This window comes from Schistocerca gregaria, chromosome 5 (genome assembly GCF_023897955.1).
Source record: "Schistocerca gregaria isolate iqSchGreg1 chromosome 5, iqSchGreg1.2, whole genome shotgun sequence".
Taxonomy (NCBI): Eukaryota; Metazoa; Arthropoda; class Insecta; order Orthoptera; family Acrididae; genus Schistocerca; species Schistocerca gregaria.
In genome coordinates this window covers 635,944,015-635,971,057 of record NC_064924.1, presented here as the reverse complement: position 1 = coordinate 635,971,057, position 27,043 = coordinate 635,944,015, and the positions used below count along the sequence as shown (strand labels likewise).

General features: G+C 41.9%; 1 protein-coding gene across 1 annotated transcript in view; it reads left to right on the top strand.

Moving 5' to 3' along the window:
* Nucleotides 1-26,800, top strand: part of LOC126271982 (ribitol 5-phosphate transferase FKRP) — a 73,888-nt gene extending 47,088 nt beyond the window's left edge. Inside the window, exon 3 of the mRNA XM_049974447.1 lies at nt 20,028-26,800. Within this exon, the coding sequence (XP_049830404.1) occupies nt 20,028-20,720 (693 nt within the window). The 3' untranslated portion in view covers nt 20,721-26,800. The remainder of the gene's footprint in view (nt 1-20,027) is intronic.
* The last annotated feature ends 243 nt before the right edge of the window (nt 26,801-27,043 follow it).

The following is a 27,043-nucleotide window of genomic DNA, read 5'->3' as shown; positions in this document are numbered from 1 at the left end:
ATTGGAATACTCTCTTTCAGGAGACCGAAAGGCTACTTACAATTTGTACAGAAAGCAGATGGCAGTTATGAGAGTCGAGGGGCATGAAAGGGAAGCAGTAGTTGGGAAGGGAATGAGACAGGATTGTAGCCTATCCCCGATGTTATTCAATCTCTATATTGAGCAAGCAATAAAGGAAACAAAAGAAAGGTTCAGAGTAGGTATTAAAATCCATGGAGAAGAAATAAAAACTTTGAGGTTCACCGATGACATTGTAATTCTGTCAGAGACAGCAAAGGACTTGGAAGAGCAGTTGAACGGAATGGACAGTGTCTTGAAAGGAGGGTATAAGATGAACATCAACAAAAGCAAAACGAGGATAATGGAATGTAGTCGAATTAAGTCAGGTGATGCTGAGGAAATTAGATTAGGAAACAAGACACTTAAAGTAGTAAATGAGTTTTGCTATTTGGGGAGCAAAGTAACTGATGATGGTTGAAGTAGAGAGGATAGAAGCTTTCAAAATGTGGTGCTACAGAAGAATGCTGAAGATTAGATGGGTTGATCACATAACTAATGAGGAGGTATTGAATAGAATTGGGGAGAAGAGGAGCTTGTGGCACAACTTGACTAGGAGAAGTGATTGGTTGGTAGGACATGTTATGAGACATCGAGGGATCACCAATTAAGTCTTGGAGGGCAGCGTGGAGGGTAAAAATCGTAGAGGGAGACCAAGAGATGAATACACTAAGCAGATTCAGAAGGATGTAGGCTGCAGTAGGTACTGGGAGATGAAGCTTGCACAGGATAGAGTAGCATGGAGAGCTGCATCAAACCAGTCTCAGGACTGAAGACAACAACAACAACAACAACTATTATGTGTGGTTATTGATAAATGTGACAAGGAAAAGAGGTTATGTGTTGCTTCAGCAGATAAGTTAGTTAATGACCATCTGCTTCCCTAAGCAAAATAAAAAGTCTACGTACTTTTTGTAAGAAAATGGAACACAGAGTTGATAGGATGTTTAAGCTCTGCTCATATTAATCTCTCATTTTTTACTTTGTTTCCCATTTGTTAACTTAGTAACGTAATTACTTTCCTAACTGTATATGAACTTTGCTGCACTAATTTAAGTGATGATTGGATCTGGCAACATATTTCTCCTAAAAGACTTAATACATCCAGATATAAACTACTTCATGTATTGTCTACCACTCAATATTGTCAGTTACTATGTTCTCAAAATAAGTAAACTGTGTTAAAGAATGTCAAACAGTGGAATATCCAGGATGGACTGTAACAGTATTACACAAATGCAACTCACACACACACACACACACACACACACACACACACGTGACCACAGTCACTGGCTGCTGAGGCCAGACTTTGAGCAGGCGCATATGGTGGGAGAGGCAACTGGGTGGTGGAGGTAAGGAGGCGGATGGGCAGAGAGGGTACGGATAGCAGGTTAGGGGTAGAGACAGTAAAGTGCTGCTTGTAGGAGCATACAGGGATGAAGTGGAGAGAGGGTAGAGCAGCTAGGTGCAATCGGGAATCAGGAAATTAGAGGGGAAGGGGGGGGGGGTGGAAAAGGAGACAAATAAAAATACTGTGGATGCATTGGTGGGATAGGTAGCTAAGTAGTGCTGGAATGGGAACAGGGAAGGGATATATTGCAAGGAGAGTTCTCATCTGTGCACTTCAAGAAAGCTGGTGTTGATGGGACAAATCCAGATGGGAGAGGCTGTCATTGAAATGGAGATCGTCATGTTGGGCGGTGTGCTCAGCAACAGAATGGTCCAGCTGTTTCTTGGCCACAGTTTGTTGATGGCCATTCATGCGGACAGACAGCGTGTTGGTTGTCATGTCCATGTAAAATGCAAAACAGTGATTGCAGCTCCTGTGAAAGTCTATTAACAAAGTTTCAATAACCGGCTTTAAATGATTAATCTAGGGATATATTAAAAACCCCTACGTATCACTCACACAGGGATCGTAGGGATAAGATTGGAGTAATTACTGCATGCTCAGAGGCATTCAGTCAATCCTTCTTCCCACACTCCACGCGTAAATGGAACTGGAAGAAACCCTAATGACTGGTACAGTGGGAAGTACCTTGTAGTGGATTGCAAAATGTAGATGTAGATGTAGACGGGATAGGTGATGTTTGTGACTTGACTGGAGTGGTGGTAGTGGTGGGATGACATGTGGGATAGGTCTTGCATCTAGGTGTCTTACGGGAATATGAGCCATGAGACAAGGGGTTTGGGAGTAGGTGTTGTGTAGGGAGGGACAAGGATGTTGTGGGTGGTGGAATACCACTGTTGGAGGGATGGGAAGGTTAGTGGTAGGACATTATTCATTTCAGGGTATGATGTGAGGTAGTTCAAACCTTGGTGGAGAATGTGATTCAGTTGTTCCAGTCCTAGGTGGTATTGAGTCAGAAGGGGAATACTGCACTGTGGCTGGACAGTGGAACTTCGGTGTTGGTGGACTGGAGGGATAAGAAAAAGGAGATCTGTTTTTGTACAAGATTGGGAAAGTAATTACAGTCTGTGAAGGCCTCAGTGAGACCCTCGGTATATTTCAAGAGGGACAAAGTGGATGTATTGCTGGTGGTTGGTAGGATTGATATGGGCGGAGGTATTGATTTAGCCATGTATGTGGTAGAGGTCAACATCAAGGAATGTGGTTTGTTGGGTTGAGCAAAACCATGGGGGAGAAGGTGTTAAGGTTCTGGAGGAATGTGGATAGGGTGTCCTTACCCTCTATCCAGATCATGAAAAAGTCATTGGTGATTCTGAATCAGGTGAAGGGTTGAGGATCTGCATTTTTAAGAAGGTAGAAGCAATAGGTTGGCATAGGATGGTGCCATGCGGGTTCCCATAGTCATACCCTAGATTTGTTTGTAGGTAATGCCTTCAAAGGAGAAGTAATTGTTAATTGTGGGTGAGCATGTAGTTGGTGATGGCGACTAGGAGGGGGTTGTAGGGTTGTAGGTTGGAATCCATTGGGTGTTGGGAAAGGTATTATGGAAGCAGCAGAATCTGGAGGCACTAAAGGCTTTGTAGGTTGTGTGTTTATTGTTTGCAGATGTAAAGTGATTAGGGGGCCCTGTAACAATATGGAAAAAATTTCTGCATGAGAATGAGTATTTGAGAACCACTGATAATGTGCAGGACACAAAAAGACAAAAAGGTTATGGGAATATAGATGATGCTATGTGACTGTTTAGTTTCAAAATTTAATGACCAATTTTAAATAAAAAGAAATAAACTGTTGTTTTTCAAAAAAGTTAAAGCAAGACAGTCATAAGAAAAGAGCCAATACCCTAATATAAGGAACTGCATTAAAACAAATAAGAAAAAAGGAGTTAGTATTTATGTTGTTGTGGTCTTCAGTCCTGAGACTGGTTTGATGCAGCTCTCCATGCTACTCTATCCTGTGCAAGCTTCTTCATCTCCCAGTGCCTACTGCAACCTACATCCTTCTGAATCTGCTTGCTGTATTCACCTCTTGGTCTGCCTCTACGATTTTTACCCTCCACAATGCCCTCCAATACTAAATTGGTGATCCCTTGATGCCTCAGAACATGTCCTACCAACCGATCCCTTCTTGTTGTCTAGTTGTGCCACAACTTCTCTTCTCCCCAATCCTATTCAACACCTCCTCATTAGTTATGTGATCTACCCATCTAATCTTCAGCATTCTTCTGTAGCAACACATTTAGAAAGCTTCTATTCTCTTCTTGTCCAAACTATTTATTGTCCATGTTTCACTTCCATACATGGCTACACTCCATACAAATACTTTCAAAAACGACTTCCTGACTCTTAAATCTATACTCGATGTTAACAAATTTCTCTTCTTCAGAAACGCTTTCCTTCCCGTTGCCAGTCTGCCCCCTGCGGGTTCGGGGGTTAGAATAGGCCCGCGGTATATTGCCTGTCGTAAGAGGCGACTAATAGGAGTCTCAAACTTTTCGGCCTTATATGATATGATGGTCCCCTGTTGGGTTTGACCTCCATCTCTCAAAATTTTCCGAAGAGCGAGCCGATTGGGGAAGGGCGCTTACTTGGTGCATTGAGTCCATCTTGCGATCAGACCTTTCGCCAGCTTATACACCGTTGAACTGCAGTCCTGTCCGCTCTCAATCTCTTGGGCATGACTCTTTTTCTGCGTGCAGATAACACGTTGCACTGTGCAGTGCCTCTTTCTGCACCGACGGTGAACATGGACCACATGTTACCTAACACCCAGCACGGTAGCCAGTCCATTGTGGTGGGGCTGCCATGTACCCTGTTGGTTGTAGCCCCCTGACAACACACGGATCGCTCTACTGATGCCTGCGCCGTAAACTCCCCACGTATGCCAAGGAGTAGATGCCTATCCTCCTGAGGTATCGGGACTCCCGGCAACGGCCATCCTGCCAGGTGGCTCTTGCTTGGCTGGGTGGCGCCCACGGGGAGGACCCTTGGTCGGAGTAGGTGGCATCAGGGCGGATGACCCGCAATGAAGCATGGTACATCGTCTCTCGCTGGTGGCCAGCCGCCAGCAGTCTCTAAGCGTTCTCGGGCTCAGTTTAATGCTCAGAAGTACGATCCGAAAACATTCCCCTCCCTGGCCACACTGTGGGAGGAACGTAAGTCTCAGGATGGCAGTAGCAGTTATTCGCCCCGCTTCTTAGTTTGTACGAGGGTTGATGGGGAGTCTTTCCTCTCCACAAAACCTCAGTTCTTCGTCGAGCATTTAGAGGACAAGTTTGGGGAGGTGGAGGGCTTGTCAAGAATGCGCTCTGGGTCAGTCCTGATACAAACGGCATCCTCTGCCCAGTCACGACGGTTACTCGCTTGTGACAAGTTGGCGGATGTTGCCGTTACGATCACACCCGGTAAGAGTTTAAATATGGTCCAGGGAGTTATTTACCATAGGGATCTTCTTTTGCAGTCTGATGAAGAGCTGCGCGCCAATTTAGAGCGCCGAGGTGTACATTTCGACCGGCGCGTTCATCGGGGTCCGAAGGAAAATCAGATTGCTACCGGTGCCTTCATCTTGGCCTTCGAAGGGGATACATTACCGGAAAAAGTCAAGGTGATGGTCTACCGATGTGACGTTAAGCCCTATATCCCTCCCCCGATGCGGTGCTTTAAGTGCTGGAAGTTCAGCCATATGTCTTCTCGCTGCACTTCCAGCCTCACATGTCGAGATTGCGGACGCCCATCACATCCCAATACTCCATGTGCCCCGCCTCCCATCTGTGTCAACTGCGGGGAGCACCATTCACCTTGCTCGCCAGACTGCCGAATTTTCCAGAAAGAGTGTAAAATCATGGAATACAAGACCCTGGACTGACTAACCTATACTGAGGCCAAGAGGAAATGCGACCGACTCCATCCTGTGAGAATGACATCTTCCTACGCTGCTGCTACAACACCTGTGCTAGGCCCGTCTGTTTCACCACTTGTGGCCGGATCGACGAGTAGTAAAACTCCTCCTGCTCCCTCGCCAGTGGGGGGCTCTACCCACCGGGTTGCTCCTGCGGCACCTACCTCAGGAGCAACACCATCCCACCCATCGGGGACGTCCGTCCCCACTTCTAAGCTGGAGAAGTGTCCAACTTCTTTGGCTTCTCACGCTCGCAAGGGGTCCCTTGGGTCCTTCCCTTCCCAGGTTTCCGCCAGCGAGAAGCCTGACGACCGACAATGGCGTAAGTGCCCGCAATCAGCTGGTCGTAGGGCTTCACGATTCTCCTCCGTCCCGGAGACTGAATTGGTGAAGCCCTCCCAGCCAGTGCGACTCAAGGAATGGCGTGAGAAACCCAAGAAGAGCTCTCAGCCCAAGGAACTCGCGGTGGCAGCCATCCCACCGCAACCTTCCAGCTCTGCGTCTGAGGATGCGGTGGAGATTCTGGTGTCCGCTGAGGACCTCCATCTTGCCGGTCCATCAGACGCCATGGAAAGCACTATCACAGGTGCTAAATCGGAGGCAGCAGGTGACCCAGCGGCATAATCTCCCTTCCCAGTCTCGTCAAGCCTTTCTCAGCCATGGACAATACCATCCTCCAGTGGAACTGCAGCGGTTTCTTCCACCATCTAGCTGAGCTCCGCCAACTTATCAGCCCTCACCCTTTCCTCTGCATTGCTCTGCAGGAAACTTGGTTTCCGGCAATGCCCTTCGTGGCTATCGGGGTTATTATAAGAACCAGGCAGCTTATGAAAGGGTGTCTGGTGGCGTCTGCATCTATGTCCTGAACTCTCTTCACAGCGAGTCTGTAGCTCTCCACACACCTTTAGAGGCTGTTGCTGTTCGGGTGTGGACGCCACAGGCTGTTACCGTCTGCAGTCTTTACCTTCCACCGGATGGTGATGTCGCGCAGCATGTCCTGGCTGCTCTGATAGCTCAATTGCCTCCACCTTTCCTGTTACTGGGTGACTTTAACGCCCATAACCATCTGTGGGGTGGGTCAGTGGCAACAGGTCGAGGCGCCATCGTCGAGCATTTATTGGCGCAGCTCGATCTCTCAATCTTAAATGATGGTGCCTTCACACACTTCAGTGTGGCGCATGGCACATACTCCGCCATTGACCTTTCCATCTGTAGCCCTCGCCTCTTACCGTCTGTCCAATAGAGAGTGCATGACTACCTGTGTGGTAGTGACCACTTTCCGATCTTTCTGTCACTGCCACAGCGTCAGTCTTCTGGGCGCCCTAGCAGATGGGCTATGAATCAGACTGACTGGGACTTGTTCTCCTCCACTGCCGCTATTGAGCCTCTCTCTAATGGTGACATTGATGCAGTGGTTCAATCGGTCACCACCCGCATCGTTACTGCCGCCGAATCTGCCATTCCCCGTTCTTCTGGGTCCCTTCGGCGGCGGACTGTGCCTTGGTGGTCGCCTGAGATCGCTGAAGCGATTAAAGCTCGCCGGCGGGCGCTCCAGCGTCACAAGCGACATCCCTCAATCGACCACCTTATCGCCTTCAAACGGCTGCGTGCGCGAGCCCGCTGCATTATCCGTCAACGCAAGCAGGAGTGCTGGGAGCGGTATGTGTCCACCATTGGCCTCCATGTCACTCCATCACAGGTCTGGGCCAAGATTCGCCACCTCTATGGCTATCGGACCCCTGTCAGTGTCCCTGCGCACTCACTGAATGGAGCAGTTTGTACTGACTCCGACGTCATTGCAAACCGCTTGGCAGAGCACTTTGCTATGAATTACACTTCTGCCAACTACCCCTTGGGCTTCCGCTCCATTAAGGAGCGGATAGAACGTCGGAGTCTTTCTTTTCGTACTCACCATCCTGAATTGTACAATGTTCCATTCAGTGAGTGGCAATTTCGAAGTGCCCTTGCCGCTTGTCCTGATACCGCTCCTGGGCCAGATAACATCCACTCTCAGATTCTGAAACACCTGTCAGTGGACTGCCAGCGACGCCTCCTCGATCTTTACAACCGCATTTGGGTCGAGGGTGAGTTTCCGTCGCAATGGCGGGAAAGTCTTGTTGTCCCCATTCTGAAACCAGGGAAAAACCCTTTGGAGGTGGACAGCTACCGTCCCATTAGCCTCACCAACGTTCTTTGCAAGTTGCTTGAACGGATGGTGAGCTGGCGCTTGAATCGGGTACTGGAGTCTCGAGGCCTTCTGGCTCCGTCTCAGGGTGGGTTCTGTAAAGGCCGCTCCATCGCCGACAATCTGGTGAGCCTGGAGTCGGCCATCCGTACTGCCTTTGCCCGCCGTCAGCATCTGGTTGCTGTCTTTTTCGACATGCGGAAGGCGTATGATACGACATGGCATCATCACATCCTTTCTACGCTTCATGGATGGGGTCTTCGGGCCCCTCTGCCGATCTATATCCGCAATTTTCTGTCATATCGTACCTTCCGCGTGCACGTCGCGGCCTCATATAGTTACTCCCAAGTCCAGGAGAACTGTGTGCCACAGGGTTCTCTTCTCAGTGTGTGTCTGTTTTTAATAAGCTCGCTGCGGCCGTGGGAAATACTGTCTCCGCTTCCCTGTATGCTGACGACTTCTGCCTTTACTACAGCTCTATTGGCATTGCAGCTGCTGAACATCAGCTACAGGGCGCAATCCGCAAGACGCAGTCTTGGGCTGTAGAGCATGGTTTTCAGTTTCCCGCAGCCAAGACCTGCGTTTCTGCCGGCGACGCACTGTTCACCCGGAGCCGCGGCTTTATCTTGACGGCGAGCTCCTTAAAGTGGTGGAGTCACATAGGTTTTTGGGGATGGTTTTTGATGCCCGGTTGACTTGGCTGCCTCATATTCGGCAGCTTAAACAGGCGTGTTGGCGGCATCTAAATGCTATGCGATGCCTGAGCCACACCAGGTGGGGTGCCGACCGATCTACTCTCCTGCGGCTTTACCAGGCATTAATCCAGTCCCGTCTGGACTACGGGAGTCTGGCTTATGGCTCAGCATCCCCATCTGCGTTGCAGGTGCTGGATCCAATCCTCCACAGCGGGATACGCCTTGCCACTGGTGCCTTCCGAACCAGCCCAGTGGATAGCATACTTGTGGAGGCAGGTGTCCCTCCACTGCGGTTACGATGCCGACAATTACTGGCTGCTTATGCTGCCCATGTTTTTAGCTTGCCCAGGCATTCAAATTATAGTGTCCTCTTCCCGCAGTCAGTCGTTCATCTGCCAGAACGTCGGCCCTGGTTGGGTTGTCCGATCGCCGTATGTGTCAAACAGCTTCTTTCCTGGCTTGGATGTTTCCCTGTTCCACCTCCTTTCCGGGCCCCCTGTGTACACCCCTGTTATGTGTGCCTCGCCCTTGCCTTCGGCTCGACTTGGCACATGGCCCGAAGGACTCAGACCCTCCGGAGGCCTTCCGATGCCGCTTTTATTCCATCCTGGCCACGTATCAGGGCTCTGGCATTGTCTACACCGATGGTTCGATGGTTGCTGGTCTAGTCGGTTATGCACTAACTCTAGGGGACCATTCAGAACAATGTTTGTTGCCGGCTGGCTGCAGTGTTTACACTGCTGAGCTGGTCGCCATCTTTCGTGCCCTAGAGTATATCCGCTCCTGCTCAGGTGAGTCCTTCATTATCTGTAGCGATTCCCTGAGCGGTTTACGAGCTCTCGACCAGTGTTTCCCTCGTTCTCGTCTGGTGATGGCTATCCAGGAGTCCCTGCATACTCTCGCCCGTAGCGGCAGGTCTGTGGTCTTTGTTTGGACCCCAGGCCATGTTGGTATACCCGGCAATGAAACTGTTGACTGCCTGGTGAAAGAGGCGACCAGTGCGCCATCTCTGGAGATTGGCCTCCTGGCGGCTGATTTGTGGGCAGTCTTATGCCGCAAAGTTCTCTCGTTTTGGGATGCTGAATGGCGCGGTCTGACCACCCCTAACAAACTCCGTGCCGTCAAGGACACGACTACTGTGTGGCGGTCATCCATGCAAGCCAACCGCAGGGACTCAGTCGTCCTTTGTCGGCTCTGCATTGGCCACACCCGACTCACGCACAGTTATTTACTGTGTCGTGAGGATCCCCCTCTTTGTCATTGTGGGACTTCCTTGACGGTGGTCCATATTCTGTCGGAGTGCACCCTTTTAACCGTACTCAGGCAGACTTTTGCAATGCCTGACACGCTCTCTGCTCTTTTATCAGATGACTCTGCCATGGTGGACTTGGTTTTGTGTTTTATTCGGGCAGGGGTTTTTTATCCTTTAATCTGAGTTTTTTAGTGTTGATTCTGGCTTTTAGCCTCTGATTTTAAACTGAGTTTCGAAAGTGTTCTTGGTGGTTGGCTTTTCCTCTTTTCTCTACGGTCGGCCAACCACCGTCACACTGTGTGTTGTAATTTGTTTTGTCTGGTCTCTGTCAGAGTATTTCATGTCCTGTTTCGTCTGCTGTCTTTCCTGTTGTTCGTTTTTTATTCTCTTCGGGTGGTTTTAGTTTTTATGGAACAAGGGACCGATGACCCTAGTAGTCTGGTCCCTTTAATCCCACAAACCAACCAACCAACCAACCAACCCGTTGCCAGTCTACATTTTATATCCTCTCTACTTCGATCATCATAAGTTATTTTGCTCCCCAAATAGCAAAACTCCTTTACTACTTTAAGTGTCTAATTTCCTAATCTAATACCCCCAGCTTCACCCGACTTAATTCGACTACATTCCATTATCCTCATTTTGCTTTTGTTGATGTTCATCTTATACCCTCCTTTCAAGACACTATCAATTCCGTTCAACTGGTCTTCCAAGTCCTTTGCTGTTTCTGACAGTATTACAATGTCATCGGCGAACCTCAGTTTTTATTTCTTCTCCATGGATTTTAATACCTTCTCCGAATTTTTCTTTTGTTTCCTTCACTGCTTGCTCAATATAGAGATTGAATAACATCGGGGATAGGCTACACCCCTGTCTCACCCCCTTCCCAACTACTGCTTCCCTTTCATGCCCCTCAACTCTTATAATCGCCATTTGGTTTCTATACAAATTGTAAATAGTCTTTCGCTCCCTTTATTTTACCCCTGCCACCTTCAGAATTTGAAAGAGAGTATTCCAGTCAACATTGTCAAAAGCTTTCTCTAAGTCTACAAATGCTAGAAACGTAGGTTTGCCTTTCCTTAATCTACTTTCTAAGATAAGTTGTAGGGTCAGTATTTCCTCATGTGTTCCAATATTTCTACGGTATCCAAACTGGTCTTCCCCAAGGTCGGCTTCTATTAGTTTTTCCATCCGTCTGTAAAGAATTTGCATTAGTATTTTGCAACCATGACTTATTAAACTGATAGTTCAGTAATTTTCACATCTGTCAACACCTGCTTTCTTTGGGATTGGAATTATTATATTCTTCTTGAAGTCTGAGGGTATTTCGCCTGTCTTATACATCTTGCTCACCAGGTGGTAGAGTTTTGTCAGGACTGGGTCTCCCAAGGCCGTCAGTAGTTCTAATGGAATGTTGTCTACTCCCGGGGCCTTGTTTTGACTCAGGTCTTTCAATGCTCTGTCAAACTCTTTGCACAGTATTATATCTCCCATTTCATCTTCATCTACATCCACTTCCATTTCCATAATATTGTCCTCAAGTACATCGCCCTTGTATAGGCCCTCTATATACTCCTTCCACCTTTCTGCTTTCCCTTCTTTGCTTAGAACTGGGTTTCCATCAAAGCTCTTGATATTCATGCAAGTGGTTCTCTTTTCTCCAAAGGTCTCTTTAATTTTCCTGTAGGCCGTATCTATCTTACTCCTAGTGAGATAAGCCTCTACATCCTTACATTTATCCTCTAGTCATCCCTGCTTAGCTATTTTGCACTTCCTGTTGTTCTCATTTTTGAGACTTTTGTATTCCTCTTTGCATGCTTCATTTACTGAATTTTTATATTTTCTCTTTTCATCAATTAAATTCAATATTTTTTCTGTTACCCAAGGATTTCTACTAGCCATCATCTTTTTATATACTTGATCCTCTGCTGCCTTCACTACTTCATCCCTCAAAGCTACCCATTGTTCTTCTACTGTATTTCTTTCCACCATTCCTGCCATTTGTTCCCTTATGCTCTTCCTGATACTCTGTAGAACCTCTGGTTTAGTCAGTTTATCCAGGTCCCATCTCCTTAAATTCCCACCTTTTTGCAGTTTCTTCAGTTTTAATCTACAGTTCAGAACCAATAGATTGTGGTCAGAGTCCACACCTGCCCATGGAAATGTCTTACAATTTAAAACCTGGTTCCTAAATCTCTGTAAGACACAAATTCAGACCACAGGAAAAATAGGAGCTACTAGAACATATCAGATTGCACTGATGACCAGAAACATTACGACCAACTGCTTAATAGCTTGTTTGTCCGCCTTTGGAACAAAATTCGCTACCTATTATGCATATCAGGGATTGAAGTATGTGACATTAGATGTCTACATACAGGTCATTTAATTTGCATAAATAACAGGCTGCTGATTTGTGTATCTTGTGATGACACCCAATAGCAACCCTGATGAATTCCATAGGATTTACATCAGGAAAATTTGGTCGCTGAGACATTGTGAGCTTACTATAATGCTCCTCTAACCAATGCAGCATTGTTATGGCTCGGAGACAAATCAGTTTTACTGCAGAAAATATTCCATCAGGGAAGACATCAAGTTTGAAAAGTTGCAGGTGGTTCGCAGCTGTCATGGTGTCTTCGATTGCTACCACAGTTCCCACGCAAGCACTGGAGAATGTCTCCCATAGCATAATACTTTCTCCCACCAGCCAACATTTGTAGTGGACTGCACTTGTCAAGCTGGCCTTCACATCGATGGTGGAGTTTGTGGAAACAACCATTTAACTACTATAGCAAAAATGTGATTCACCCAAAGGGCTGACATGTTTTCATTGATCGACAGTTGAATCTTGATGCTTCAGTGCCTACAGCAATTGTAATTGGCAATTTTGTTGGGTCAGCGTGTGAACACATAGGGGTGATCTGCTACAGAGCTACATGTTGAACAGTGTGCTCTAAAACACTTGTGCATGCACCAGCATTGTACTCTTTTGGCAGAGATGCCACAGATCACCATCTATCCTACCTGACAGAGCAGAAAATGTCCGATCCCCATGTTCTGTGGAAAGTCGTGGACATCCAACCGTGGTAGTAGCACTGTTCTTCTGCCTCTTTCTGTAGATACTTATGACAGTAGCACATGAACATTTGACCAACTTCGGTATTTTTAGATACTGGTTCACAGACTCTGTGTAATAATAATAATCTACACTTTGTCAGATTTACTTATCTTAGTGGATTTCCTTGTTTGCAGCCCATATCATTGCTATGGTGACTCCCCATCCATGTCTGCTCTGCTTACATACTTTTGTTAACATGCTATGTGCCCAAAATGCCACCATGTGGCATCCAACATTGTGATTGGCATATCAGTGTATAAATAAATACAGAAAAGTAGGAGACAAGACAGTACAAGAAGTGAAATGGATGCAACTAGTGAAATGTCTGCAATTGGTAAGAAGTAAACTAATTTGTATTTTCATTACATTTTTGTATCCAGAAATGTAATTGATGTGTGTAGAAAAATCCCACCACTGGGCTTCAGGCATTTTGTGCAACCAGACAGTGTACAAATGGATTCAAGTAAAAGCCATATCTAGACTTTTCCAAGTGTTGTGTGATTTCAGTGATGCCATTGGGGTGTTATTTTGTTCTTTTCTCCACTTTTGGAATCCAGCAGAGAACTTCATCGATCCATCTACTATTTGTTTGCCAAGCTCCATGTTCCACAAACTTCCATCTCATTTTCATTACTTTGATATATTACTTTGAAAGTAGACTTTGATGTGTCTGCTTGTGTCTGTGTATGTGCGGATGGATATGTGTGTGTGTGTGTGTGTGTGTGTGTGTGTGTGTGTGTGTGTGTGTGTGTGTGTGTGTGTGTGTGTGTGTGTGTGTGCGTGTGTGTGCGCGCGATTGTACACCTGTCCTTTTTTTCCCCTAAGGGAAGTCTTTCCGCTCCCGGGATTGGAATGACACCTTACCCTCTCCCTTAAAACCCACATCCTTTCGTCTTTCCCTCTCCTTCCTGAAGAAGCAACCATCGGTTGCGAAAGCTAGTAATTTGTGTGCGTGTTTGTGTGTTTTGTTCATGTGCCTGTCTGCCGGCGCTTTCCCGCTTGGTAAGTCTTGGAATCTTTGTTTTTAATATATCATTACTTTGATAGGTGCATCTTCCAGTTCAGATTGCCATCCTGACCTATTGCTTCCACTTTCAGTAATTCCCAACATCCATCTGTTCATTGCTCACTGAAAACACTTAGTTTTTAAACAGTTCTTGCGTTAATGTTTCACTACCACCTGCCAAGACTGCTCATACACACTGATTACATATCAGATTATAATAAAATTAATATTACCACTTCTCTCATTGTAGTCATTTTACTATATTACACATAAATAAAATGCAGATCATTGACTCTTTTTCACATCTCAGAAGTCGTCCTCTGCAGAAACCATGGAATGTTGTTCCTATGTAGTACATTGTTGCCTTCACCATGAAAACTGTTTTGTTTACCGGAAATTTTCCAGACCGTTTTATTCTTCTGCTCATATGTCCCCAACTGAGTCTCCAATTTCATTATTCACATTTGCAATCTTCTCTTCAGTATGTCCATTTGTACTATTCCATAATTGTTATGGTTAATTTTCTAGTCTCCTTTCAAATTTGTTATATTAAATTCATCTGTTTTTGGTGGAGTATATTTGCACCAGAGGTGAACATGACAGTGTTGTCAGCAAATTTTTGGTGGTTCACATATGTTTCATTAATTAGAATCTAAGAACTACTTTTAGATCTTTTGCTGATAATTATTTTGGTGTGACAGTATGCTTACATAGGTCGTATAATCCCTTTTTCTCTCTAGGTCTGTTAGCATAGATTTTGTTGAAATTGAGCCAGACGCTTTCACAAATCTATGAGTCCCAGACAGAGAGAATTCAAGATCCTTGTTGTACTATATTTCACAAAATTTGTAGTGTGCATGTGAAGAACCGGCTTCTAAAGCCAGCTTTTTCCTTTTTTCATGAAAATCAAATATATTTTTAATGTGTGGTTGGTGTTCATTTCAGTGAATATACATAGAACTGATTTTTTTGATCTTGTCTATCTTGTGAAGTAGAATAACTGCCACATTGAATAACTGTGGTAGAAGTAGAATAACTGCCACAATCTTTCTTCCTCTGCAGACACTCTGTAAATAAATTTGAAAGTTCCTAGTGCATCAATATCCATCCAGTTCTAACTGTTTCTATTGAAACATTGTCATCTCCAGGTATCATTCATTCATTCATTCATTCATTCATTACATGGCTTTATACACCTCATCAGTCATACTTATCAATTTATATGTAATTTTAACTCTCTGAATTTTTGATTCTTCTCCTAAACCATGCGGATATTTAAGGGGCTCTTTGGGTGCTTGTTCAATTTTCTTGCCATTGTTAGTGTGCCATCTGCAATTGTGCCATGTGCCCTTTGCTTTCTTAATTGGCAAAATGTAATGTCTATCCGACGTAATTTTGTTTTTCCAATGTTTCTCATGCTAAACTGCCATTGTATATTCTCACGTTCCCTCAAAGATAGTTATGAATAACTGCTTTATTCTGTGAGATATATTTTTTTCTTTTGCATTTTCCACATGTGGAACAATTTTTACTGTTTACCTTTGAGGATAACATAGGTTATATTGAAAGACAATAGCAGAAGTTTTCTGTAGTATCTAAATAGTAAAACATGGTGTATACAATCAAGGACAACCGGGAGAGCTGGGAAAAACCCGAGAATTTTTTCATGGAGGAGCAAAACTGGAAAAAACCCGGGATTTATTAGAATTCCGGAAATTTTTCATTGGTGTAGTTTTAAGTTAGATTTTTGTAATGTTTACTGATAAGAACCAATATTCTAACAAAGGATATTACTGTATCCTGGTTCTGCAGACTAATACAGCAGCAATAAAACATGAATAAGTGAAAAAAGACGAAAATAAAACTAAAGTTGCAAATGAAATGCTTTATATACAACAACAAAACACAGTGCTCATATAAGTGTCTGCCAACAGCAAAATGTGTCAAAGGCTATGCAGTGCTTCAGAACAACAAATTGCCTGTGATGAGAGTGACATCACAACTGTTTACATTAAATTCGTTTGAGCAGTTGTGAGCGGGCTCATGTACATGTGCAATTGAGTGGCATATGTGTAGTATCTCCTTCCACTTCTGGCTACAGAAATGTGGCTGTTAACTGTATAGGCAATAGCAGCAAGCGGCAAGATGCTACCCGGAAAAATTTTACTGTCGCGCCCAAGCTACCAGCTTCACGCATGCGCAACAGGCTTGGATCTATGGGGCAGAGGCAAACCGGATGGCAATTTAAGGGGGGGGGGGGCAGCAAATTCATATTCTTGAGGAAAAACAACCCTTGTTTCACAAAGTGCCTAGCATCCCGCGCACGTTGTTCTATTGTTTATTCATATGATTTTGAAATGCATCCCTGTTAGTTTTTGAACATTTTTGAGCACATTCTAAGTTGATTTATGAATAAATCATAAGTTGATTTTGAAAGCGTGCACAGTGTACATGATTTCTTTACCCCATCGCATCTGGAAATAAACTTTCCTGCAGACAAAGGGCGACAGGGCTATACGTGCGGAGCGGAATAAAGCTGAATGGGTGCCAATCGCTGTTTATGTGGTTGACTGAGTCTGTGAATGATGAGCGTTGTTATAAATACTAGTGAAAGCCATAGATTCAAACTACGAGAGGGGAAATAAACGGCTAACAGGCATAACAGGTAAGAGAGGTTATGTGTTGTCTTCTCGGTGTATCCAAGAAAATGAAATTTTGACAAAGTTTTTAGCCAGACCACTACACTAGTAAGGGCCAGTTGTACAGTCCCCAGCTAGCAGATGCTGAAGTTCTATTCTGAGAATAGCGCAGAAAATGCGTTGTACGAGGGGCGTTCGAAAAGTCCGTGTAAAGTCCAAGAGATGGCACCACCGGCGTGTATTGAGGTCATGTTTAGTTAGTAGCATCTTTGGAAAGAACGCTCACCAAGTTTCAGCCATATTGGTCTATTTCTTTGTATTTGGCATTCGTGTGAATCAATGAAGTCAAGTGATTGTCAAAAAATGGGCGAAAAAGAATTTCGTGTAGTGATTAAACAATACTTTATGAAAGGGAGAATGCCTCAGGAGACTAAAGAGGAGCTTAATAAACATTATGGTGACTCTGCACCTTTGATTAGAACATTTTATAAGTGGTTTCAAAACTTTCGGAGTGCCCATATAGGCACAAGTGATGCTGAACGTTCTGGATGCCCTGCGGAGGTTACGACTCCAAAAATCATTGATAAAATCCATGATACGGTGATAGATGACAGAAGAGTTAAGGTGCTTGAGATTGCTAGCACTGCAGGCATCTCAAATGAATGGGTACATAATATTTTGCATAAGCATTAGGGCATGAGAAAGCTATCTGCAAGATGGGTTCTGCGATTGCTCACGCTTGACCAAAAACGGAATGGTGTGAAGTGTTGCAAGGATGGTTTGCAGCTCTTCAGGAAGAATCCGCAGGGCTTTAAGCATTGTTTCGTCACTGTGGATGAAACATGGATACATTACTATACTCCTGAGACCAAACAGCAATCTAAACAATGGGTTACCAAGGGAGAATCTGCACCAAGAAAGGCAAACCTTTGGCCGGAAAGGTTATGGCGACTGTATTTTGGGATTCGTGAGGGATAACCCTCATAGACTACCTGGAAAAGGATAAAACTATTACAGGTGCATATTATTCATTGGTACTGGACCGTTTGAAAACCGAGCTGCAAGAAAAAAGCCGGTGATTGGACCACAAAAAAGTCCTTTTCCATCATGACAATGCACCAGCACACACCTCAGCAGTTGTGGTCGCAAAATGATTGGAAATAGGAGTCCAACTCATTTTACATCCCCCCTATTCTCCAGACTTGGCTCCCTCTGACTACTACTTGTTCCCCGATTTGAAGAAATGGCAGGCAGGACAAAGATTTCATTTCAACGAGGATGTGATTGCAGCAACTAATAGCTATTTTGCGGACTTGGACAATTTCTATTATTCAGAAAGGATCAACAAATTAGAACAGCATAGGATGAAGTGTATAAGTCGAAATGGAGACTATGTCGAAAATAAAAAAGGCTTACCCCTTCCACTTAAGTAGTTTTTATTTATGCAAGGACTTTTCAAATGCCCCTCGTATGAACATGTAATAACGCATAACCGGAGAGTAAACGTTGGATAACTAAACCAGTGATAGTGTGTGAAATATCGTAGATCCGGGACTGATACATAGAGCAGTCTGCGTTGTAGTGGGGAGGTGAGTAGTCTCCACTTGCCTCGTATTTACGTTTAGTGATTTTGCTGTTTCCTTATTGTTTATTGCTCTCATGTCAAATGAAAACAAAACAGATTTCTGTGGCCGGGAGCTATCAAGTGAATTAAAATACATTCACATAATTATGGAAGGCTAAAATAATTTATTAGTTTCAGTTTTTTTTATTTCCACCTTTCTCACAGACAAGCCTTAATCGCCTTGCAGAACAGTTGTTATTTTTTCTGGTTTTCTAAAAAAAAAAGAAAAAAAAGGCTTTTATTTATCTTTTCTGCTGAGGCAGTCCATGATTTTGAAACAAAGTGTTTATAATTCCACACCATTGGCAGTTTTCAACTGTTCACAGCATTTCAAGTGCACGTTTTCGTCTTCTAGCACATACGGCACTATGCCATAATAAAGAACCAAACAGATAACAAAGTACTGGTACTCGCAGAAAATTTACATCCGTATCTGGACATACGAATGTGCACTTTAAGCTGTATTATGCATTTCAGTATGTTTCACAGAATTCTGATGCTTGTGGGGTATCCTCTGATGTTTCTTTTATGATCTAAGATGTTTTAATGTTTTACATGTACGAATGGTCTTCCCGTGTCGTCGTAGCTGCACAAGCGCAATGGCATCTGTTATCTGGTGCTCTGTGGCAAGTGTGCTGAAATGAACATATATCTAACAGTTGTGGGAAAACATTGCAAATGATGATTTCAAAAGCATTACTTTCAAAGTAAATTTCCTGTTATACAAAATTAACTATGTGCGAGAATGTACGATGAATTTCTTAAATCAGAGAAAGTTTGACTCTCATTTAAAAATCAACTCACTGTGAAGAATTTAGAGCCCAGATGATTAGACATTTATTTCATTATTAAAAATTTTACTGGCACATTTGTGTGATATGTCTTAAAGTATAACACGCGCAAAACAGATCAACATTATATGTGAAAACTTATTCTCTTGCAGCTTATTAATCTTAGAGACCAGTATTGTGTGTGAAAGCTTTGTTTTTCTTGTAACACCACTTATATTGATTTAAACCATTAACTTTTCCAATTTGTGTGGTCACGCTACTGATCAAAGATGTTGCTATTGGCTGACTACACCATGTGTCCTGTGCTCTGAATATGTGCCGTCGTTGGTTGGCAAGATCACGTGTCATGAGCTATGACTGACATCTTAATCTCGATTTCAATGCTTCGGAAAGTAACATGCTGTGTTTCATGAAAATAGAATTTAAACTTTTGTCATACGAAAATATGCAGCCTACGTGTTGCTTCACACCACAGATCTTTCGAAAATGTGTTTTTTTTTCCCCCCTAAGTTTTGTTTCGTAAATTGTCGGTAAATTCAACACCGATGTATAAAACCATAACGATTCAATGGTTGATAAGTTTTACATTTCTGAGGGAAAGTATACTGTCACTTAACATGGAGAAAGCTGTATTTTCACCCGGGAGAGATGGTATTTGTAACCAGGAAATCCGGATTTTTTTTTCCCTTGTCCATGTATGCACCCAGTAAAAAAAATCCCGTCTCCACACACACACACACACACACACACACACACACACACACACACACACACACACACACACACACACACACCTTAGTGCTCATTGTCCAAGCCCGAGATGCATTCTCACTGGTTTCATTTCTGATTTCTGTTGTGTTCGTGTTTAAGAACCTGGTTTCCATTGTCCTTTTAACAGTGTGAAAGCTTAGTTCAGTTATTTTCTATAGTTGAGCTGTCTTCGGTTTATCACAATGTTTCGCATCTTTGTTCCACTAGTTTTAGGCATGTGAAGAAACTGACTACCTATAGCATGACTTTGCTGTATCCCATATTTTCATTGTAGACCACAAATACTGAGCAAAAATAGATTAATTAGCTTGCTTTTAGCATTTGAGATGTCATTAATTTTAACAGACTTAAACTTAATATATACTGAGCATGTTATTACAGAAAGGAAAGAGATGGACAGTTTGCAGTTTAATATGGTTGCCAAATTGGGTCACCTGTTGAATAAAACAGATATATTTAGGAATGCCTGCCTATAAAAATAAAGCTCTCTTCTACTGTTCGTGGTTCCTGTCATCCTCTTAGTTTTCATTTCTTTAACAGTTGTAATTTATTTTCTCCCTTTCTTCTATGTGCAGGTGATTCGTGAAACTGGTGTGACGGAGTGGTATGGATGTACTCGTGAAACGCCTCGCTGCTTTGGCACAGTTGTCAATGATATGCCAGAATACTTGTGGCAAGGTCGTTGGACACCTCCCTGCTGCCTGGCTGGCTTACGTCGTACTGCACTCCACGTTTTCAAACGTCTTGAACAAGACGGTGTACGTTACTGGTTAGAAGGTGGAACTTTGCTTGGTGCTATGCGTTCTGGTGATATATTGCCATGGGATTATGATGTTGACATTGGAGTGTTGCGTGATGACTTGCACCTTAGTCCATGGCTTTCAGGTGCACGCTTGCAGCCAGTTATTGATGAAGATGGCTTTGTGTGGGAGAAAGCACGTGAAGGGGACTTCTTCAGAGTACAGTATAGCCCTGTCAATCATTTGCATGTAGATATCTTCCCTTTCTACTCAAAAAATGGAACAATGACGAAAGATACTTGGTTTCCCACTCACAAGCAAGACAGAGAATTCCCTGAACATTTCTTGAAGCCACTTTCGACAATTGAATTTATTGGGCGTAAGGTGTCTGCCCCAAATAACATAAGGGATTTTCTAGAATTAAAATTTGGGAAAGGAGCTGTGGAAAACCCTGAATACCCTGATCCAAAGCGGTTAAAGTTTTCACTTAATGAAGAACAAAATTACTTAACAGTTCCAGAAAACTGACTGAAACCTCCTATTCATTTCCAGATTATATGTTCTGTATTAATAATTAGAACAATGTGTCGTACATTGTGCACAAAACTGGAAAAGCTCATACTTAAAGTAAAAGGGCTAAGCTCTTTGCTGAAAGTGTGTTGCAGTGTCTTTGTTCCAGTATGAAACAAACTGTGATAAATATCTTGCAGTATTACTTTTGCTCTTCACTTATGAGGAGGAAGGTTAATGTTTGTTATATGTATATTTAATGATGTTAGCTACTATGTATGTAACAAGTTAACAGGTACCCTATCCATCAGTATTAATTCATTGAATTTTTAAATGTCAATAATTAAGTAGCTGCTAAAACTATACATCATATTACCTTATACAATTCCCTTTACTCGAGCTATTTGAATTTATATTTTGTTATGAGAGAAATTCATTAAAGTGTATAAACTTAAATTATTTTGTGAAAGCTACATGGGACAAAACTTCAGATATTTTAATTTTTGTAGAATTCCACACTCTAGTTCCTCCATTGGTTCGAATCTAGAATGAAAGAGGTTTTTTTTAATATGTAGTTTTACTTTCAAATGTTGATGCAGTGGGTTGGGTCATCTATTTTTTGAAACTTTTGCTCCTAACCACCCCCCAACCCATAGCTCTTCTCTGTTTAATCTTCACTGCTTTGTAATTTACTATTTTTTATAGCACATAGAACTGACATGGGGTGCTTATTTCTAAGTTTTAAGGATCCAGTAGTTTCAACGTTTTTGCTCAGTTTTTCTCTGAACTTAAATCTCTGGAAAATTTTTGCATATGTATAAAAAAAGGCAAGTCACATCATTGTTTTGATCTTAAATTTGAGATCACTCCATACCTGCCTGGTCAAGTCGGTTCATAAATTAGAGGAAAGTAGGCATTTTGTTTACATACTGGCAACTGTACATGGGCATATACTAGAATGGATTGACTGTATAGAAACATATGTATTATTTACATGTTTTCACATTAGCACTGATGCCCACAAAATACGATGACCACAGATTACAGTCTTACATGTTGGTTCCTTATTGATCCTTGAAAGTTATCCACATTAACATTTGTGAAACTGTAATTGTATATAGTAAATCATTATCAGTCGTGTTCCATACACACTTAAACACAAGAGAGAATAGTGGTTTTTGTTAGAGATGTGAAACTCCGTATTTTATGAGGAATGTTATCTCCTACTGAAGTTTGTTGCACCCTTTTACTCCTCTAGAATTAAGATGTCAGATTCCATTACTTTTGTGTTCTTTCTTTTGCTTTTGTGTATGATGATAGTTGTTAGTTAGAATCTGTTTTAAAACACTAATAATTCCCATTGGATGCACAATACAGGCAAGTTACACATTTCGAAGAAGAAGAAGAAGAATTAACTCCTCAAGAAGCAATTTGTCACTTTGTTATTTTGCAAACTGCTCGTATTTTAAGTTCAGGCCTGTCTTGAAGATATGATTGCCAGTTGCCCCCACTGAGATATTTTATAATTTTTGACAGAATGGTAGTAGGCAAGGTAGGTACATCAGTGCATTACATTAAATGTACAAACGTTCGTCGCTGCATCGTCTGTATGTGGATGACTGGCAAGCTTCTGTGGAGGCCCTTTCACCCGCATATGGGTGTCACTCTTCTTATTGTAATGTAGTAAGCACTGAAATGTAACTATAGGATATACAACATAAACATACAAACAATATACCTACTCAGAATACTATACATTTTGTTCATTTATATTTAGGATAACATATTACATTATACTATGTTGTATGGCGTTCATTAAAACATGCTAAACAGATTTGAGGTGATGTTGGATTATTGTAATAATAGGTAAACCCCCCCCCCCCCCCCCTGTTTGGTAGTTTGCCTCTTCTGGTAACAAAGGGTGCACTTCCTTCATATAGGCTTGTCCTGCTGATTGTTATGAATCTCTAACTGGTGCATCACATTCCTTGTTTTATTTCTGTTACTGTCGGGCATAGCATTTTCTGTGAACAACCATTTGGTAATGATTTTCCTGAAATTTTCTTATGCCTGGTTTTGTATTTGTGGCTCTCTGGTACACGGAGCAAGCATTTACTGTATTTGTTCCTAAAAGCATATGCAGTGCTAATTTCTGATACCACTTGCTAACCTTCCTTATCACTGTGGCATATGACAATCTGGTCACCTCTGCCAGTGCTAGGTTTTCTATTAGTGTATGCTAGTATCACCAAAGGCTGTTTCGGAGGACGACCTCTTGTGTGACATTGTAATAGGTGCATGTTTTGTTGATAACATACTAAAATTGTCAACATCTCTCCCTTTTAGCACCACAATACCATTATCATATTTTGCTGTCATTTCATCTCTCTTCAATGGGTATGACATTACAAAACGTAGCATAAACCTTTTGTTGTACTGCACAGTTCCAGTGATTTGAATTTTAGACATTGGCTACTAATTCATACCTCTTGTAAAAGTTACCAACAAAATTCTTCCTTCATTTAGCAATTCACCTATGGGTTCACTGCAAGCATTTTCAGCTGTGCCATCTTGCTTTCTTCCAGTGGTGTCTAATCAAGAATATATTTTCACACACTGTGTATACCTTTCATGGGGCACTGTTTGAAAAGTTTTTCAGCATACTTACGCAATTTTGTTGGTATGTACTGCCTGAACTTCAGTCATTTGCTCCAAGGAACCATGGTCTCGTCAACTACAGTATCTTCAACTGGTGAAAAGACTTTCTCCGTCAACATGTTTAGGAATGGTAAAACTTATCTGATACTCTCATTTTTAGTTTCATTATTTGTGAAATGCAAGTTTGCTAACAGTAATTCAAAACGATTACCGGACATGCTGCTGCAAGGAAATGGAAAGTTGTAAATAGGGTCCATTGACCAACATCTTATGAACGGTAGCTGTACTAGATCCATCCAAATAATCAGTTGTATGAAATTTCTAATTTCCTCAGTCTGTTCAGTTGAACATGTTTAGTCATTTCAGTTTGTGCCCTGCTTATTTATTAGTCTCTCTGACTAAAAGGCTTATCACTTTGTCATTTAAGAATCGCAAAAGCACTTCACCTAAGCTAATGTCACATAGCATATCCAATCAGAAGCCCACCTTTTCTAGTGAAGGGAAATGACTATTGCCTGTTAGAGAATTTGTTCATAGAGTTCAGTCCCTCTTCTTCATCTGCAGCAAGTTCTTCCAACATGTCATTGAGATCTTTACTAGCATATAATTGCTCCAAATAAGAATCTGAACTCGATGAAATTTTGTTCATCACTTTTTATCTCTAATGCACTACTATGTCATCACTACTTTCTTCACTTTGACTCAGTCTTTTATGCTGTCAAAGATACAAAGGCCACTGGTGTGTGTCTCAGAGTATGCTTCTTGACTTGATGACAAATCTGTGATAATTGCAGTGAGATCACAGGCAGTGCTCTGGCCAAAGCGTTTATTGCTTCCCACATTTTGGAACTGAGAACTTCGTTCTTTGTAATGAGTCAAGGGCTGTGGGGCATTAAGTCACCGGCAACTTACTGCCCTATTTGAGTTACATCGTTGCTATTCCCACTTATCGCTTTGTTTACTTTCCAGCATTCCAACAGTTGGCTTTGGGTCCTGCATGAAACTCAACTGAATTGCGCCAGGTGACGAATGTGGTAAACTGGAGTTTATGTAGGTGTAATATGCAGCCAGTCACTTTTTGAATTTGGTTTGTCGTCTTGTACCATTAATAACAATAATGGAAACTTCTGGATGGAAAAATACATAAAATTGGGGAAAGGCAACCATTTACCTATGAGGATTGTGCGCCATACATGAGAAATAATGTAATAGAAAACATTGAACACTAGCTTTCAAGCTCTTGCTCTTTTTCTAGTAGGAATACACACACCAACTTTTAATGTGTGTACTCATACTAGATAAGAGCAAGTGTGTGAAAGCTAGTGTTAAGCATTTTCTGTTGCACATGTGTGTGCCACATACCAATCCTCTGTACACACACACACACACACACACACACACACACACACACACACACACACACACACACACACACACAAAACGTAAACTCAAAGTCATGTTATTGTTGAGTTTTATTTAATAGATTTTCGATAAAGAATAATTCTCTGTAGTTTAACGGAATAGTAAATTACTCTAAGAAAGCTGAGGGTGCAAACAACAAATGAGAATTGCCAATAGGCAATCAGTGACCTGAATACAAATGATGGGTGGCCCTCTGAAACACTTAATTGTTCATGTTATAATAATATGGCTCTGAATGGTAAAAGCTCTGGTGATCTAGTGGGTAGGGCACTTGTGTCTATCTCTTTCAGGTCCTAGGTTCAATCCTGAGTAGGACAATATTTTGGAGCAGTTAGTCTCGTGATCATCAAATGTCATGCTGTAAATTATTGGACCTTATTGTAGGATTCAGCACCTTTTTCCTATTTGTATATAAATGAATATGCCTTGCTGTAGTTGTTATTTAATTTATTGTTTAGACCCAAAAAACTTTACCACAGAGAAATTATCCATGTTTTTGTCCATTTTTTTACATAACTTTATTATTCTGTATACCACTGTTCAGCATATTGTGTGGGATTCTGAGTATAAGTATTTTTCTTCATTAATTCATGGATGCTTTGCAGAAAAAAGGTTACTTACATGATTATTCACTGACATGTCTAGCTTTGAAATTCTGATTCTTATGCAGCACGACTGCAGTACAAATAGCATATACAAGAGGAACTATTGTGTTGTGCACATTAAAAGACAGTAAGAATTGGGAAGACAAACAAAAGAAATAAACTAACTGGTAACAAAATAAGATGTAGTATTTTAACATTTTTAGAGTTTATTGGTAATTTCAGTCACCGTCTTCACAAAAATCTCAGAGCCTTTCACATAGGACATGAGAGACTCTGTGCTCCAGATCTTTTTTGTGACGTATCGGATTTAGTATTTTATAAATTTACTGTGTAATCTGTAGCAACAGTGCTTTTCCAAGCTCCCAGCTGTGAATAACAGTTACTGTAGACGATATACATCAAAGTCGCGAGTAGAGTTGATGCTTCAATTTTTTTCCACAGTATTTCAGTGACTGAGTCTGCCTTCACTCTCTGATTCTGCAAGCATATGTCTTTTGTATTAACTCATCTAACACAATTATTAATAGGTCCTAATAAAATGAATGTCACTCATTAAAATATTATGCAAAAAAATGGAGATGTCAACTCTGATGCACAATGAGAAAGTTTACAGCGACATGGAGAAAACTGCAGAAATCAGAAAAACTTTCACCATTATATAATGACTTCGCACTACGCAATGAAAGTTATTATGTTTTGCCATTTATGATGTCCTTTCTGTACATTTCACTTTTTTGATCCTCAAAAATGTGTAGCATTTCAAATTTAATCTCCATTATATTAATGCCAGTGTTGTTGTTGACTGATTTCTGCTCATTCTTTAACCACTGCAGATATTTCAGTCATCATAAATCTAGACAAAAGTAAGAAACAAAATATTCAAGCTAAAATTCATATGCACTATAGAAATAAGTTTTTGTTTTATTTTATTGGTGCTGTCTTGATGTAGTGTTATTACCTTTGGCACTTTCTGTGAATTTTCAGTAACTGTTTTCTCTGAGTGTTAATGATGTTCCTGATTAATATTCCTGGTCATGGTAACCGAGGAAAAATGCAGCGGCTTTACTGGATCTGTAATAGTACCATGTTTATCTATGTATAGAAACCATGAGTGTTCACAATTATTTCTCCATACTAATTATACACTAACAGATGTATACATAAGTAATGTTTTCACTTTTTTGCTCACCTACAAACCCAAAAAAACTACTTTTTTCAAAGAGGAATGAATATTTAAGTATTTCCTGAAACTCTTTGTACAAATTTTACCCATGCCAAGGATGCTAGTGTACTGTTGTGTGCCATCTTTGTTGAAGTGCCAAAACTGTATCTAATTAATGTACATTGTAAATATAGTGCTGTTATGTACAGAGATGTCTCAGTATATAAAAATAAAATCACTAAACTTTGTTATTAAAAATTTTTATTTTATAATAAAAATCTTAAGGCTCATTTTGGGGCAAAATGGTTATACTGTGTGTGTGTGTGTGTGTGTGTGTGTGTGTGTGTGTGTGTGTGTGTGTGTAACTCAAAATCAGAATTAAGAGCTGTGGATCAAATCAAAACGGCGGTACAAGAATTGCTTTTATTTTATTTTTGTTAACAAATAGGAATTGCAGCTGTATTCGATACAATAGATCGAATGGGTATGTACAT